The 15,775-nt window shown below is 40.9% G+C and overlaps 1 protein-coding gene across 5 annotated transcripts in view; it reads right to left on the bottom strand.

The window, feature by feature from the left end:
- Positions 1-15,775, bottom strand: part of KCNAB1 (potassium voltage-gated channel, shaker-related subfamily, beta member 1) — a 650,886-nt gene that overhangs the window by 95,319 nt on the left and 539,792 nt on the right. For all 5 annotated transcript variants that reach the window (XM_006867946.1, XM_006867947.1, XM_006867948.1 and 2 more), the window contains exons 3-4: positions 9,379-9,416; positions 3,079-3,158 (exon numbers count right to left, since the gene is read on the bottom strand). In XM_006867946.1, the coding sequence (XP_006868008.1) occupies positions 3,079-3,158; positions 9,379-9,416 (118 nt within the window). The remainder of the gene's footprint in view (positions 1-3,078; positions 3,159-9,378; positions 9,417-15,775) is intronic.

The raw sequence follows: 15,775 nt of genomic DNA on the forward strand, positions 1-15,775 counted from the left end.
GGTAGCAGAGTTTCCGCTGTTTTTGCTTGTGCCTGAAGAATCCTGCTTCAGAGCATTCCAGAAGCACCTGCCAAATCCTGACATCCTGGCAGGAGACCGACCGCCTGCAGTCCTGATACTAAGGAATTTTGGTGATTTTGAACCATCTGAGCCCATATGCAAATGTCCTGCTTGGTGGTGTCCAATAGGAGTCAAGGTTTTTCTTCTAATTACTGTGGCATCGAATTGTGACTGAACAAGAAAATAAGACCACACGCTGTTTAGACAGAAAATCGTGACTCCCAGGGGTGCTTGTAGGATAAAAGAAGACTCTTTGTGTGGGTTTAAATGTCCCAAAGTCCAGGACTACCAATGCAGTGGCCCACATCTAGAGAATATCAGTTCCGGCAACAAACTTTGTCTCAAAAACACTGTTGTAGGAGCAAGATTAAAGGAGACATGGAGAAGTATCCTTCCTGATCATGAGGCTGAAGTGGAGTCATCTTTGCTGTCCTCTCCCCCTTCCAATTACCCTAGCTGGGACATGATGCCCCCAAGCTCAAGGGGACTGAAACTTTCTTCTATATCTTTCCGGGCAATACCAACTTTGTGAGAAACAACTGGACTCTCAGGAGAGTCAACTGAATTTGCATTTTTGTCCATGAGGGTTAATGCATTTTCTACAAAATTTTCTACACTAATTATTATTAGTCTTAACTGAAAGTTCTGCCATTGTTAGAGTGTGATGTTATTAGCTGTTGTCAATTCAGCCCCTGACTCTTGGAGATCCCATGTACAACAGGATTGGACTGTGATCTGATCTCTGTGACCCACAGGGTTTTAGCCCATTTTACTCTGGAAGCTTCACTAAAACCTGTCCAGTATCATAGCAACATGCAAGTCCCCATTATCAGATGGTTGTGGTAGAGGGAATCAAAAAAAGAAAAGAAAAGGCTCTCCCAGTGTGTTCCTGCTCCCTTTCTAACTATTGCCTTTGCAATCTCGTATTTCGCAGTGGAAACCTGTCTCAGTTGTTGTTGTTAAGTGCCTTCGAGTTGATTCTGACCCATAGCGACCCCGTATAGGGTTTCCAAGGAGCAGCTGGTGAGCTAGAACCACCGACCTTGCAGTTCAAATGACTTTGCAGTCCAATGAATTAGCCCACAGTGCCACACCAGTATCTCAGTTACACAAGATAATTTATCAATAATGAATCAGAGCTGATTATCCCTCACAGAATACATATAGGACTCAAAATAACACACCAGTTAACCACGAGGCACCCCCCCCCTTTTTTTTTTTTCCCTAAGCCACCTTTGGTGCTAAGCAGGGTTCAATAAAAGAAGAAAACACAGAGAATGGGTAGGATGTGGAAAGGAGCAAGGCCTTAAAGATTTTGTCTTCCCTCAGATTCGACAGAAAAATCAGGGATGTAGACTCTGAACCTCCTTGATAGTTCTTAAAAACAGGCCTGCCCTTGATAAAGGAGGAAACCTAGGCAAATAAAATGCACTTAGGACACAGATGAATCTGATTCAGCAAATTCAACAGCTTGATTGTAATTCTCACCTCGAAGGTGGGAAATTAGGCCTGCAGGTGATTATGTTCCACAGTCCCGTTAGGAAATTGCAGACCTGCTAAAACAGCTGTCCAGCTATTACATTTCCTTAGGTTCTGGGAACCATCCATTAAGGTTCATGTAGGAGGCCAGGGAGCTTGTTATGCCATGATCTGTAGGTGGGGATATGGACCTTGAGGTCTGGTCCTGAGGACACCTCAGCCATGTGTATTGGCCTGAGCCCCAAACTTGCTCCTAGTTCCATGGGAATGTTGCATCTAGATGTGACACCTCAAACAAAAGAAGCAAAGCTGTCTTCAGTCCTTTATCTCTTCAGATTGTGGTCTGAAATGCCCTTTTATAAAAGTTATTGGATTGTTGTGCATCTTTGGAGAGCTCTTTAATCTCTGATCCACTTTATTGCTAGGGATAGGGACAAGCCTGCAGGGTGGTTGCCCCAGTTTCATTGAAGGCTGAGGAACTATGAGATGTGGTTATGAAATAATGCAACTAGCATTTGAATGAGTATGCTGGGATCGGCTCATCTGCTCATTCATATATTCAACTAATATTTCTTGATCTCCACAGCCACCACTCTGGTCCCAGCCACATTGACCCCTTATGTTGTGGTTAAGTGCCATCGAGTCAGTCCTCACATGAATCACAGTGACCCTGAAAAGGCTTCTGAGGAGCAGCTGGGAGGTTTGAACTACCAACCTGTTGTTGTTGTTGTTGTCAGGTGCCATCGAGTCAGAAACGACTCATAGCGACCCTATGCACAGCAGAACGAAACAATGTCCGATCCTGGGCCAACCTCACTACCACTGCCACACTTGAGTCCATCAATGCTGCCACCTGGCCAATCCATCTTGTTGGGGGTCTTCCTCTTTTTTTCCGACCCTCCATCTTACCAAACATGATATCCTTCTCCAGCGACTGTTCCCTCCTGACAATATGCCCAAAGTATGAGAGACGAAGTTTAGCCATCTTGCCCTCTAAGGAGCAGTCTGGCTGCACTTCTTCCAAAACAGATCTATTGGTTCTTTTGGCAGCCCATGGCACTTTTAGTATTCTCCTCCAACACCACAATTCAAAGGCATTAATTCTTCTATGGCCTTCCTTATTCACTGCTTTCGCATGCATATGAGGTTATTGAAAATACCATCGCTTGGGTCAGGCACACCTTAGTCCTCAAGTTGACATCTTTGCTCTTCAACACTTTAAAAAGTACCAACCTAGAGGGTATTAATCCAGTGCTTATCCTGCAGTGCCATACCAGGACTCTACCCCTCAAATAGACCATGACAATTGCTTCTGGCTCTGCCCCCTCCAATCCATATGGAGAGAAGGTCAGAGATGGTCAATTTCCCCCAACTCTGGTGAGTGTGGTAAAGGGAAGGGGGAAAAGCGGAGCCATCCACATGAATGGGGAAAAGGCAGACTTTCTCACCAGCATGGTGAGAAAGGTTGGGAAGATTTCCTTGGTTCCACAAATATGCCTTAAAGTTTGAACTGAGGGACACAAACAGGTACCAACTTACTTTCCAGCTGCATAGACCTCAGCAGTATCAAAGAGATTGACTCCACTTTCATAAGCAATTGTCATCAGCCGCTCAGCAACCTGCATAAGAGCACACACAGGTCAGTTAGAAAAGCCAAATGCTTCCCCAAACTTGGGAATCAACTCTGAATCCTCCTCTGTTTTTTTTTTTTTTAATGAGAATATTTCATTTATTTTTGCTGTTTTTGGTGAAAGCTTACATAGCAGATTAGGTTCCCATTTTACAATTTCTATATAAATTGTTCAGTGTCATTGGTTACATTTTTCATAATGTGTCAAAATTCTCCTTAATTGCATTCTACTTGTTCCATTTCTAGTACTCTAGTTTCCCTGCCTCGCTGTAGAGTAATTGCTTCAGAGTTATTGTTGACCTTTTGGTCTCATGTATGATAAGGGAGCTCTGTCCTCAGAGGTAACACTTAAAATTTTTATTTTAATCTGTTCTTTTGCTAAATGTTGACCTCAGGAGACAGTTCAAGGGTTAAAGAATGTCTCATGACAATAGTCTCAGGGAGTCTTCCAGTCTCAGTTGGACCAAGAAATCTGGACTTCTTAAACATTTCAGTTCTGTTCTGCAATTTTCTCCTGATCTATCGGGGTTCATCTATTGTGGCCCTGATCAGAAGAGTTGGCAGTGGTAGTCGGGTGCCATCTACTTCTAGAATCACTGACAATGGTTTTTTAAGAACACTGAAATCTCACTAACCACTCCTTGATTTTCTTATTTGTAATGAAGAAAGAGAAATAAGACAGACTCAGCCAGTATATATATGTCCTTCAGACATAGACCCGGCCTTAAGTGATTGGCTTCAATGCTGTCAGGAACACAGACGACCTGGCTTGGTGACATTCTCTGTGGCATCATAATCTCTGACAAACAGGCTCATTTGTATCACAAGTGACTCCATTCTTCTTCAACTTTCTCTAAGCCAATAGGTTCTGGCAGTTGGGTGACTCTTGATTTGAGAGCTCTTGTGGCTTTTTTCCTTTAGGCTTCATCAGTCTTGTGCTGATGAACCAAAGATTAGACAGACTTGTGATGGTTGTAAAGCTCCTGAGAAGCAGTTCAGCAAAATCCCAGGTCCCATGATAGACAGTGAGGCAAGCTGAACTGACACAGAGGAGACAAAGCGAGCGTGAAGACTCACCAGGGACCGGACTCCTCTCTCTTCAGTCTGCAGATTTTGCCTCCTTCCTTTCCTTTGTGCTGCTGAGCGTGTATGACAGAGGAGTAAAGGGACAGCTCCGAACAACTGCTTGAGGGAGAGTTATAGAGGGATGGTGATAAACGGCAGTTGAGAGGTGCCATTTTTAAATTTTGCTGATAGACTTTTTAGACAATTGGAAAATTATACACCTCATAAATAATTACAATAGATTTTTCCATTAAGCTTCTGATTGTGGCTAAAGTTGCTTTATCAGCATTCCCAAGATAAAATATTTTTCTACTGTTTAAAAAAAAATTATCCTATCAAGAAAACTGTTAGGCTAGAAAAATGGGATCCATACGAATCCTTTAGAATAATAGCAACATAAACACTATTATTGCTTTTAATTTGTTACCACTATGATATTTATCCTAAATACAGATGAAAATTTAAGAAAAGTATGGCTTCCCCATGATGACCAGGACATCCTGTTTTGAGTCCTGGTGTGGTGCTGTGGGTTAAAGTGCTGCACTGCAAGGTCAGTTTGAATTGCAACGTCGGTGGTTCACAGCTGCTCGCTATGGGTTGGAACTGACTCAACGGCACTTAACAACAACAAATGTTTTGAAAAGTATTGTGCTTATTCTTGTATATCCTGTATGAATGACACCTGACATAGCAGTGGATTATTATTCAGAATGTGAATAATTATATCTTAATTTGAGAAAAGTTTTAAAATGGAAAGTACTGGATAGAGAGTTGGAGTAAATGATTGCTGAGACATCTTCCAATCATTGGATTGAAAGATCTAAAAGACATGTGGAAAAATGAATAAAACAAACAAACAAAAACATGGAACTAAGTTGTAAGACCTGACTTCTGTCTGCCACTTACTAAATAAATAAAGTTGTGCAAATCATTTGACCTCTGTGAATTTGTTTCTTCATCTGCAAAATGGGAATTGTTCTATTCAGTTCTCTTCTCTCCTGGGTAGCCCAAAGGCTTGGAGGTAGAGGAAGCTGGCCTTATCTCCTTCCAATGAAGGGTCTGATGGATTCAGGAAATATCATATGACTCATTTGGGACAATGACAAACAAGGAGAGATTTGCTGAGGACTTCTGGAAATACTTTCCTTTGTTCTTACAGTTTCTAGAAGCAACACTCTCTTTTTCTGGACTCATTGTTCTAACAGCCCAGAATTCCTGCAACTATCTTACTTCTAGAGGATGAAGTTGATGCACAAAGGAGGCATGGCACTGGGAAATGGAGTGGGGAGCATTGATTGAGTCAGTTCTGAAGCATGCTCCCTCCACCTCTACATTTATAGCTTAAGAGTCAACATGATTTTCTTCATTACTGGTTAAGCTAATTTTAGTTGAGTCTACTGACACTTGCAATTGAAGTTACCCTAACTACCTTACAGATGGGAAGATGTAAACAAAACACTGAAAATTAAGAGTTATAAAATGGTAATATAATCTTAACATTATTTAAAAAAAATCATCATTCATATAAAAAAAACCTGTTTTGGTTTTATAATGAAGCCAAAATCATCTTTGGGAGGTACCTCATAGGTATATCTAATTTGGTGTTTGATTAATGTTGGCAATATCCCTGCCAAGTGATTGTGTAAAACATGCTTGAACTCTCCCAATACCAGTGAAGTCACCACCTCCCAAGGCACAGATGATGATTTTATCATTCACCACATATGTTGTGATCATCCTAGGTGTCCCATTTTCACACTTGCCTGGTACTCTGAGCTTATCTTAATTCATAAAGAAAGCAGGAGAAATCAGGAGAGGTGAAGTTGTTGCTCTTGGCCAGCATTTTTGAAAATTTTGGAAATTGTGGAAATTGTTGAGCTCAAACAACCTAACTTGTCATGCCACTGTTCAGCCCCTTCCTTCTCCTTGATGGTATTCCCTCTGCAGTAAGGTAAAAGCAGCTTCCTGGAAGGAAAATAGCTATTTGTCTTATCTGCGTCTGAGGTGAACTCCTCCACAGCAATGCATGACAACTTTATTGTAGTTTTTAGTTCTGAGATGATTTGTTTCAGGGTTCAGCTTGGCACACTGATCTGGGAAGCTGGGCTCATTGCAGCAGACACCATTAAGGGGAGAACAGAAGACTAAAGGGAAAATGTTAAGTTCCTATTTAGTCCTTTGCTGAAAAGGGAGGATGTTTTTGTCTTTTCCCCTTTCCTAGCAGCTCTGGTACCGTAGTGGTTACGAATCAGGATGCTAACCTCAAGGTTAGTTCGAAACTACCAGCTGTTCCACAGGCGAAAGATGAGGCTTTCTGCTCCCGTTAAGATTTGCAGCCTCGGAAACCCTGTGTAGGGTCACTATGAGTCAGAACCGACTCCATGGTACTTAACATGCACCACACTAAGCAGTCTCGTTCCCTTCTCATTATCTATTTTGTACCTGACTTCAAGGCTTTGGCCTTGGCTTCACTATCTGTGCCCTGCCTCTGCACTTCCTCCACACACCTTTACTGATGCCTATCAGGTACTCTGTGGTAGACTGTGATGTTCCACTCAGGTGTTCCTTCCGAACAGGAGGATTAGACCCCTCACTGCTGTGAGTGTGCCCATCAGCTGTCAGCACTCTTCAGAAACTGTACTTGGCTGAAGACAGGCGCCTTGCCTGAGCTCAGACCTACTTCCTGGAGTAAACCCTATCCAATGGCTGATCAATGCAGGGGACACGATGCCCTGTCCTCTTGCCTCAACTTGAAACAACTCTGTAGGGCCATCTCAGCATCAGAACTCTCCCTGGGTGTGGCAGTCTGTAAATCCCTAAAGATTACAGCCTTGGAAATATCTACAGTTCTACTCTGTCTTATGGGGTGGCTATGAGTCAGAATTAATTCAGTGACAATGGGCAACGGGGTCAAGCCCATTGACTGCACGCCCATTCTTCCTCTCACTTAGCTAAGAAGTCACCAGTTCTGAAAGTGACGGTAAGACCTTGAGTAATTGTTCATCCCTCTTTTTCCTCCAACAAAGGACTCTCTTTATATTCAACTCAACTTACCTTCTTTTGCCCAATGCCACTTTCTTCCCTGCCTACATAGGTGTTGATAGTAGCATTTCCAATATATTTTCTGTATGCTAATCTCCATCTCACAGTCTGCTTTCCAGGAAACCCAACATTTCCTCTAAGATAACCTATGTCCAACACTGCTAAGAGGCATTTAGACAAAGAATATGTATGCAGCTACGGCCATTCCCCCATTTCTGTTAAATCACAATGGCAACTTTGGGAGCTGTGGAAAAGCGCCTCCATTCCCCTGAACTTTCCCTTAGGGATGGTAATAAGAGCTTCCTTTATAGACTGTTCTGGGCCAGGCACCAGGCTAAGTACTTTATCGGCATCATCTCATTAATCTTAACCATGATCCTGCTGAGTATTTGCTATGGCCTTCATTCTACAGATGTAGCCACTGTTAGTAGATAAACATGTTAGTAAAGCTCCTTAGTGAATTGCACAGTGGTACTGGCTCCCACTGAGTGTGTCTGCTGCTCAGTGGTGTTGCAGGTAGGCAGGGGATGACTGGAAAGACTTGAAGGCACGGCACAGGGCACTTATTGACACTCAATGCTTGCATATCACTCATGTCATTAAAATTCTCCTTAAAAACAATGAGAAAAATGATTTCAACAAGTTCTACATGAAATATAACGACTATGCTGTTGTTGGTAGGTGCTGTTGAGTCAATTCTTGAGCTATTCTCCTAATTGTTACATTTGAGTCCATTGATGCTGCCACTGTGTCAATCTAGCTTGTTGCCGACTCTCCACTTTACCAAACATAATTTTCTTCTCCAGGGACTGGCCCCTCCTGTTAATATGTCTGAAGTATAAGAGATGAAGTCTCACCATGCTTGCTTCTAAGGGGCATTCTGGCTGTACTTCTTCCAACACAGACTTGTTTGTTCTTCTGGATGCCCATGGTACTCTCAATATTCTTTTCCAACAACAAAACTCAAATGCATCAATTCTTCTATGGTCTTTCTTTTTCAGTGTCCAACTTTCACATGCATATGAGGTGATTGAAAATACCATGGTTTAGGTCAAGTACACTTTAGTCTTTAATCTGACATCTTTGCCCTTGAACACTTTAAAGAGGTCTTGTGCAAGCAGATTTGCCTAGTACAATATGTCATTTGATTTCTTGACTGCTGTTTCCATGAGTGCTGATTGAGGATCCAAGCAAAATGAAGTATTTGACAATTTCAGTCTTTTCTCCATTTATCATGATGTTAGTAACTGGTCCACTGATGAGGATTTGTGTTTTCTTTACGTTGAGGTGCAAGCCATACTGAAGGGTGTCGTCTTTGATTTTCATCAGTAAGTGTTTTAAGTCTTCTTCATTTTCAGCAAGCAAGGTTGTATTATCTACATAATACAAGGCTGTCAATGAGTTTTCCTCCAATTCTGATGCCATATTCTTCTTCATATAATCCAGGTTCTCAGATTATATGCTCAGCATACAGGTGGAATAAGTATGGTGGAAGGATACAGTCTTTCCCTGATTTTAAATAATGATTATGGCTGCCATTTATTGAATGTTTGCTACTTACAAGTCACAGAGCGATTTCAATGTCTGACATGTATGAATTCTTTCAACAACTGCTCAATTATTATCCTAGAAGGAATGAGGCTCACAGAGATTGGATTCACTTGTCCAAGCCAGGGTACCCAGCTGTCTGGTTTTGTTCAGAATTTAGAAGGTTCCATGATGTGGGCTATCAGTGCTAAAACTAGGAAAGCTTCCTGCAAACAGGGATATGTTGGTCATCCTAGATGGAGATTAACACATTTAAACAAACCAAATTAACAACAAAAATCTTTTCATAAAGTGACTATTAATTCCAAACTGGTTCATTCTCCAACTGTTGACCTTATATCTAATAAATAAACAGGCTCAAGGGCAATTAATTGTCTAAATGTGAAAAATACATGATGCAGGCAAAATTGAAAATAATCTTTGCGTTAACCCTAACCATTTACTATGATTAAGACATTATCCTTGTAAAATGTCAGGGTCCCAGAAAGAATACTGCTGGCTGTACAGCTCCCAGTACACTGCCTTTGATCAACACGATGGAAGCTGAAACTCACCTCATCTGAAATTTGACCTCCAAATGTCACCCATGTTCCTAGAAAAGAACAAATACTTGCACATTACTTATCATGTTTTCATAATATTATATATTATGAGAGGACACATTTTCTTACCTCAGGTTGTTTAACAGGTCACATAGATATTTCACTTCATAAAGTTGCCTGCACAGAGGCCATACAGGGGCTGAAGTCCAGTCCATCTGCCTCTCACTAAGTACTCCAGCACTGGTCAGTGTCCTTCTGGATGAAGGGTGCATTTTCCAAAGAACTATAGATGCTAAAGAAAGTCGTGTCCTAAAAAATGCTTCATCTTCTGATATAGAACCATGAATACTTGTGTGCAAGAAGGCTAAGAGGCAGTGCTACCAACCTGGTGTGACTCTGTAGGGTCAGTACTGGACATCAAACCACAAGGTTGGCAGTTCAAACCCACTGGCTGCTCCTCAGAAACCCTATACAGGATCATCATGAATCAGAAATGACTCGGTGGCATTTAACAACAACAACCAAGCTCACAAGAAATGCTGGTGGTGCAGCTGCTAACTGAAAGTTTGGTGGTTCAAACCTACCAGCCACTCCTCAGGAGAACAATGTGGTAGTATGTGTCCATAAAGATTTGTTGTTGTTGCCAAGTGCCATAAAGATTATATCCTTGAAAACCCTAGGGGACATTTTACTCTGTCCTTCAGGAGTGGCTATGAGTATGAATTGATGCAACAGCAATGGGCAGTGGGACCAAGCTCACTTGGCTGCATAACAGTTTTTCTTCTCACTTAGCTAAGAAGTTACCAATCGGAGAGTGAAGGTAACACCTTGTGTAATTGTTCCCTCTTCCTTCGCCTAGTGTGGCGTTCTGGTAGCATAGTGGTTACAAATCAGGTTGCGAACTGCAAGGTCAGCAGTTCGAAACTACCATCTGTTCTGCGGGAGAAAGATGAGGCTTTCAGCTCCCGAAAAGATTTCCAGCCTTGGAAACCCTGTGCAGGGTCTCTATGAGTCAGAACCAACTCCACGGCACATAACAACAACAACAGTGTGGCTCTGTAGGAAAATACACTGGACTCTAAGTCTGTTTGAACAACAAGGTCAATGGTCCAAACTCACCAGATGCTCCTTGGAAACCCCATACAAGGTCTCTATGAGTTGGAACCGACTTGACAGTAATGAACACAACAACAACAATTACCTTTAAAAAGAACCCTCTTGTCTCCACTTTCAAAATCCAGGAGGAGATATGTAAGACCCTTGAGACTCAGAATGAAAATCTCCATTTGTTTTGGGGGAGTGGCAGAGTCAGAAGCTGGAGTGACAATTGGTAAGGCATGGGGGAGGCAGATAATCAGCAACCAAAATTTTGCATTTGTAAAGTTAGAAGGAAGCAGACAATGAATGATTCCCGGCCACTCCAGTCTCCAGCTACCTCAATCATTCATGCATTCTTTCCTTTATTAATTTTTTCAGCCCTAATGACATGGTTTATTCAAAGGCATTGCACTCAGGAGCTAGGGAGAGAGGGGTGACTGACCCAGTTTCTGTCCCATGGGAGCTGGCAGATTAGATACTACTTGATAAATGTTATGACTGAGGCAAACAAGGCAGGTAGGAAGGGGGTGCCCATACAAGCCTGGAGAAGGGCGGCACTCAAGGAAGAGGTGACCCCTTGGTAACATCTTAAAGGAGTTAACTGAATGGACAGGGACAGGCATGGGTAAGGCAACAAGTGTGGTGATGTGGCGTGTGGGGCAATAGACCAGTACAGGAACAGGGGCAGGCAGTAGTACAATGTGCAGTGAGTATTGATGGAGAGTACAATGAAATGTTGGAAATTTATATTTTGCATTTAATAGTGAGAGTCATTAGCTACCATTTAAGAAACACATTTAAAATGCCAGATTCTATGCTAAGAAATTTGCATACTTCCATCTCTAATCCTGGTGTGGTGCTGTGGGATAATGTGTCAGACTTCAAAGTTATTTGAACTGCAAGTTTGGTGGTTCAAGGTCACCAGCTGCTTCTTGGAAACCCTATACAGGGTCACTATGGGTCGAAATCGACTCTACGGCACTTAACAACAACATCTCTAATCATTTAAATAAACTTAAAGGGCAATTTTATTATCCCAGTTTTTGGATGAGGAATCTCAGATCACTCAACCTAATAAGTGAAATACTCAGAGTTCTCCAAAAAACACCTGACTCCAAGAAGGGAATGTATATTGTAAATCCTAACCCCCATACTTCTAGTTATCATCTCATTTGAGATTGGTTTTTCTTTGTTATACTAATGAGACAGTATCAGTGTAGGGTGTGTCTTAACATAATTTTTTTAGAGATATAAAAGAGATGAAACAAACAAGTGAGTAAGCAGAGATGGGGGAAGAGAGATGCCATGCCACATGGAGATCACCTAAGAACAGAAGCTCAAGAGAGACACGGACTTTCTTCCAGAGCCACACACCGAGAAAGCCTTCTTGTAGAGCCAGCACCACACTTTCACACTATAAGCCTCCTAAACTGTGAGAAAATAAATTTCTGCTTTTCAGAGTACCCATTTGTGGTGTATCTGTTACAGCAACACTAGGTAACTGAAGAGCCCTGGTGTGGCACTGTAGGAAAAGCACTGGACTGGTAACCGCAAGGTCAGCAGTTCAAACCCACCAAATGCTTTTGGAAACCGTATGCAGGGTTACTACGATTTGAAACTGACTTGATGGCATACAACAACAGATAGCTAAGGCAGGTGTTCTTTCCACTGTACCACACTACCTCATCAGAAGAGTTCCAAAGTCAGTACCACACTTGTGTTTCAAACTCCACAGATGGATAGTGATATTACTGTATCTTTTCTCTTCTTAGTTCTCAGAGATTAATACCAAGTTATTTATTAGTTACTGTCAAGATGCTTTGACTCCAGGCAACCCGTGTGTGTGTTCTGTAGGGTTTTCAGAGGTTGAAATTGATTGCCAGATCTTTCTTCCGAGGCACCTCTGGATGATCTCTAACCTTTTGGTTAATGGTTGAGTGTGTTAACCGTTTATACTACCTAGGGAATCCCCAAACAAAGTTAAAGCATGCATTACTTTACGGTTCCACTTGGCATCCCAAGAAGTTATAAATAGGCAGCCCACATGTTGTACTCGGCTTGCAGACTAACTTGGCTTGGCTGGAATGCTATTACCCACTTGCTATTTTAATAAATTTTGAGTTAGATACTAACATTTAAACAATCAGGCAATTATGGTTTTTCTTATAAGTTTCTAAGTTCTAGCTTTTTTTGACAATAGCAGGACAGTGTTCCCACCAGGCAGATATCCACTAAATCTGATTGGGGTGCCCTCTTTGGGAAGGAATCTGCCCCCCTATCTCAGTCAAAGTCTTCACATCCTCCTGCTGTAATCCCAACAGTGAATCAAATTGTTATTTGCCATCACATAGTCACTGATACTTTATTACTGTAGAGTTAAAACAAAAACAAATTTTGTATCTCTAAAAAATAGAGTTATGTATTTCAAGGAAAAATAAGAGAGTGCTTTTTTTTTTTTTTTCTTCTTCCATATTATGGGAAGAACACCTGGACAAACAATGTGTGTACAGAAAGATGGCAACTTAAGGCACAATAATGAAGCCAGCCATGACTGGTACATATAAAATATGAGTGCTGGAAAGCTTAATGAACTGGAGAAATGACAGCATTTGCTTTTGAAAGAGAATGAAATCGTGATACTGCTGTGAAATTCAATTCTCTAGTAAGAGAAAGAAATTGCCCGAGCATGAAAACCTTCTTATAGACCAGTTTATAAAAGAATCTTTTTTTAATGCAATGAACTTATGTTTCCAGAGCAAAAACAGGTATTTGCAAATGGTAGTCTTAACTAGAAACATTGTAACTCAACATGTTAAAACAAGATTGAGAACTTTCAGGACAAGTTGAATTATTGGTGGCATTTTCTATTGAATCATCATAGAACACTGATACAAATGAGAACGTGATGTTAACTATAATATTGTGATCTGGTGAGTTAAGTTGAAGGGCATCAAAGAACTTTTGTCAAGGGGGTCCATAAAAGGGAAAACATAGAGAAATGGCTTAATGTATACAATAACATGTGTTTTACAAACTGCACAGCCCCCTTGCATGTTATTTTCATTAGTGTACTATACCAATTTTTACATGTTGCTGATTTTAATTTCAAATTTTTTTCCTGTCCCATGGATTAAAAAATTTTGGAATATAAGTGACCTCATGGGAACTTCATTTAGGTGTTTTCCTAAACAAATGGTGAAACCAATGGTGAATGGAACTGACTCGTAGTGGAAACAAGACACCATGTTGAAATTAAAGTATACGCATGCACAAAGAGCTAGAAATTAGTAAAAAATATTCTAAGGCCTTAAAGTACAAAAACAAGATGTTGATGATATTGTATTGCTTCCATAAATCTTAAGATGTGACAAAATTTTTAATAATGTCAAATAAAATTTTTGAAATCAACAAATAAAAAGTCACTAGAAAAAATTGTGTTTTCATTTCAAAATAGGCCATTTTAGTATATTCATTCATCATCCATCATCTGATTCCTGTAACCTTTCAAAGTCCAACCTCTCCGCAATATCAGCATAGAAACATCTCAGAGCTGCCTGCAGATGCTCTTCTCTGACTTCTGAACCGATGTCATCATCACTGCCTTCAGGGATTTCATCTTCCTCCTCAAGACTCTGTTGGCACACAATCCCAGTCTATCTGAAGCTGTTGAAGATGGTTTCTGGTGTTATTTTTCCAAAGCAGAAGCCACCTACTTGCAGACTTTTGTAAATAACATTCACTTCAGTGGTCCTGATGGTATAAACTCACAAATCCCAGCCTGCAACCATTCATTCTATTCTTACCTCATGGAAGTCTTGACTGCTATATCTAGCAGGTGCAGCTCACAGGGAAGGCCACCAGGTATAACTGCCATATAGGCACCGGTTGAGTTAATAGATGTTTGAATGATATTTTTCCTTGTGAGCAGCTGTGGCATCAAAAATTAATAAAACATCCAACAGAGAGGGACAGAGTCTTCACATCAAGTATCAATGCTATCCCCTTTGTATGCAGGGTAGATAGGGACGGGTAACTTAGACATTGACTACCTAAAGTGAGAGGGTGATAAAGGCACGAAGTGACTGGCTTACAAGGTTTCAAGGGGGAGCTTAGTTTAATAGTGTGTGTGTGTGTGGGGGGGGGGTGAAGAAAGAGTCCCCACTGAATAGTTTTCAGCTTGTCTAGATGGGTCTTGTTAAAAGTGATGGGGATAAGATTCTTATGATTCAATAGTGAGTAATTATTATCATGACTAACTGCGATGTTACAATTGTAAAGGTAGAAGTTTTGTAACAAAAACAAGGGAGTGGTTAATCTTACAGTCCAGAAATAAAGGACCCTGGGATCTTCGAGGGTGAAGAGCACAAGTGGAATGTGAGATTTTATCCAGGGAAGTAGCGACATCAGAGATGGAGGTAGAGATGGGGACATGGAGAGAGGGAGCAGCTGAGGACTCTATATTCATGGGAAGAGAGGGACTAAGAGCTGGCGGCCAGGAGGCAGACTTGCAGAATGCAAATTTTTGGTGGTGTAAATTATTATATATACCTGAGTTTTTTTTTTTTTTTTTTTTTTTTTTTTTAAACAGAGCTAAAGTGAATAGAGAGAAACACTGGTAAACTGATGGTACATGGAGGGGATTATAATCATTGTAATGATACAAGGTGTATGATTTGTTGAATGTAAAACTGATGCTCTGCCTTGTAAACTTTTACTTAATCCACAATAAACACCTTAAATAATTAAAAAAACAAAACAAAACAAAACAAATAGAGGGATTAGAAGCAAATACTATTGAATGACGATGCAATGGAGGGGATTGTTATCATTGCAATGAAATGAAATACGATAGGTTGAGTGCAATACTGTTATTCTCTCAATAAACTATCATTCAATTCACAATAAAAACTTTAAAACAAAAAAAGATTATGCTGAGTCAGAACCCACTCTGTGGCACCCAGCTACCAACACCACTTTCATAATACTATAGTTCATCCATTCCTTTTCATTACAATGTACAGCCACACTGGTGGGCAATTTTTTTGCCCTTAAAATCATTCTTAAAAGTGATTATCAGCCTTAATTTCACCTCAGTCAGTGCAAACAAGGACTACAATGAAGCAAGCCCTCTCGTGCTCTTAGTGGCTACAGTTTTTTTGTATCTAAGCAGCTATAGTAGCATCATGTCATGTCATGTCATGTCAGGTGCCATCGAGTCGGAACCGACTCATAGCAACCCCATGCACAGCAGAACGAAACAATGTTCGATCCTGGGCCAACCTCACTACCGCTGCCACACTTGAGTCCATCA

This window comes from Chrysochloris asiatica, unplaced genomic scaffold (genome assembly GCF_000296735.1).
Source record: "Chrysochloris asiatica unplaced genomic scaffold, ChrAsi1.0 scaffold00113, whole genome shotgun sequence".
Classification (NCBI taxonomy): domain Eukaryota; kingdom Metazoa; phylum Chordata; class Mammalia; order Afrosoricida; family Chrysochloridae; genus Chrysochloris; species Chrysochloris asiatica.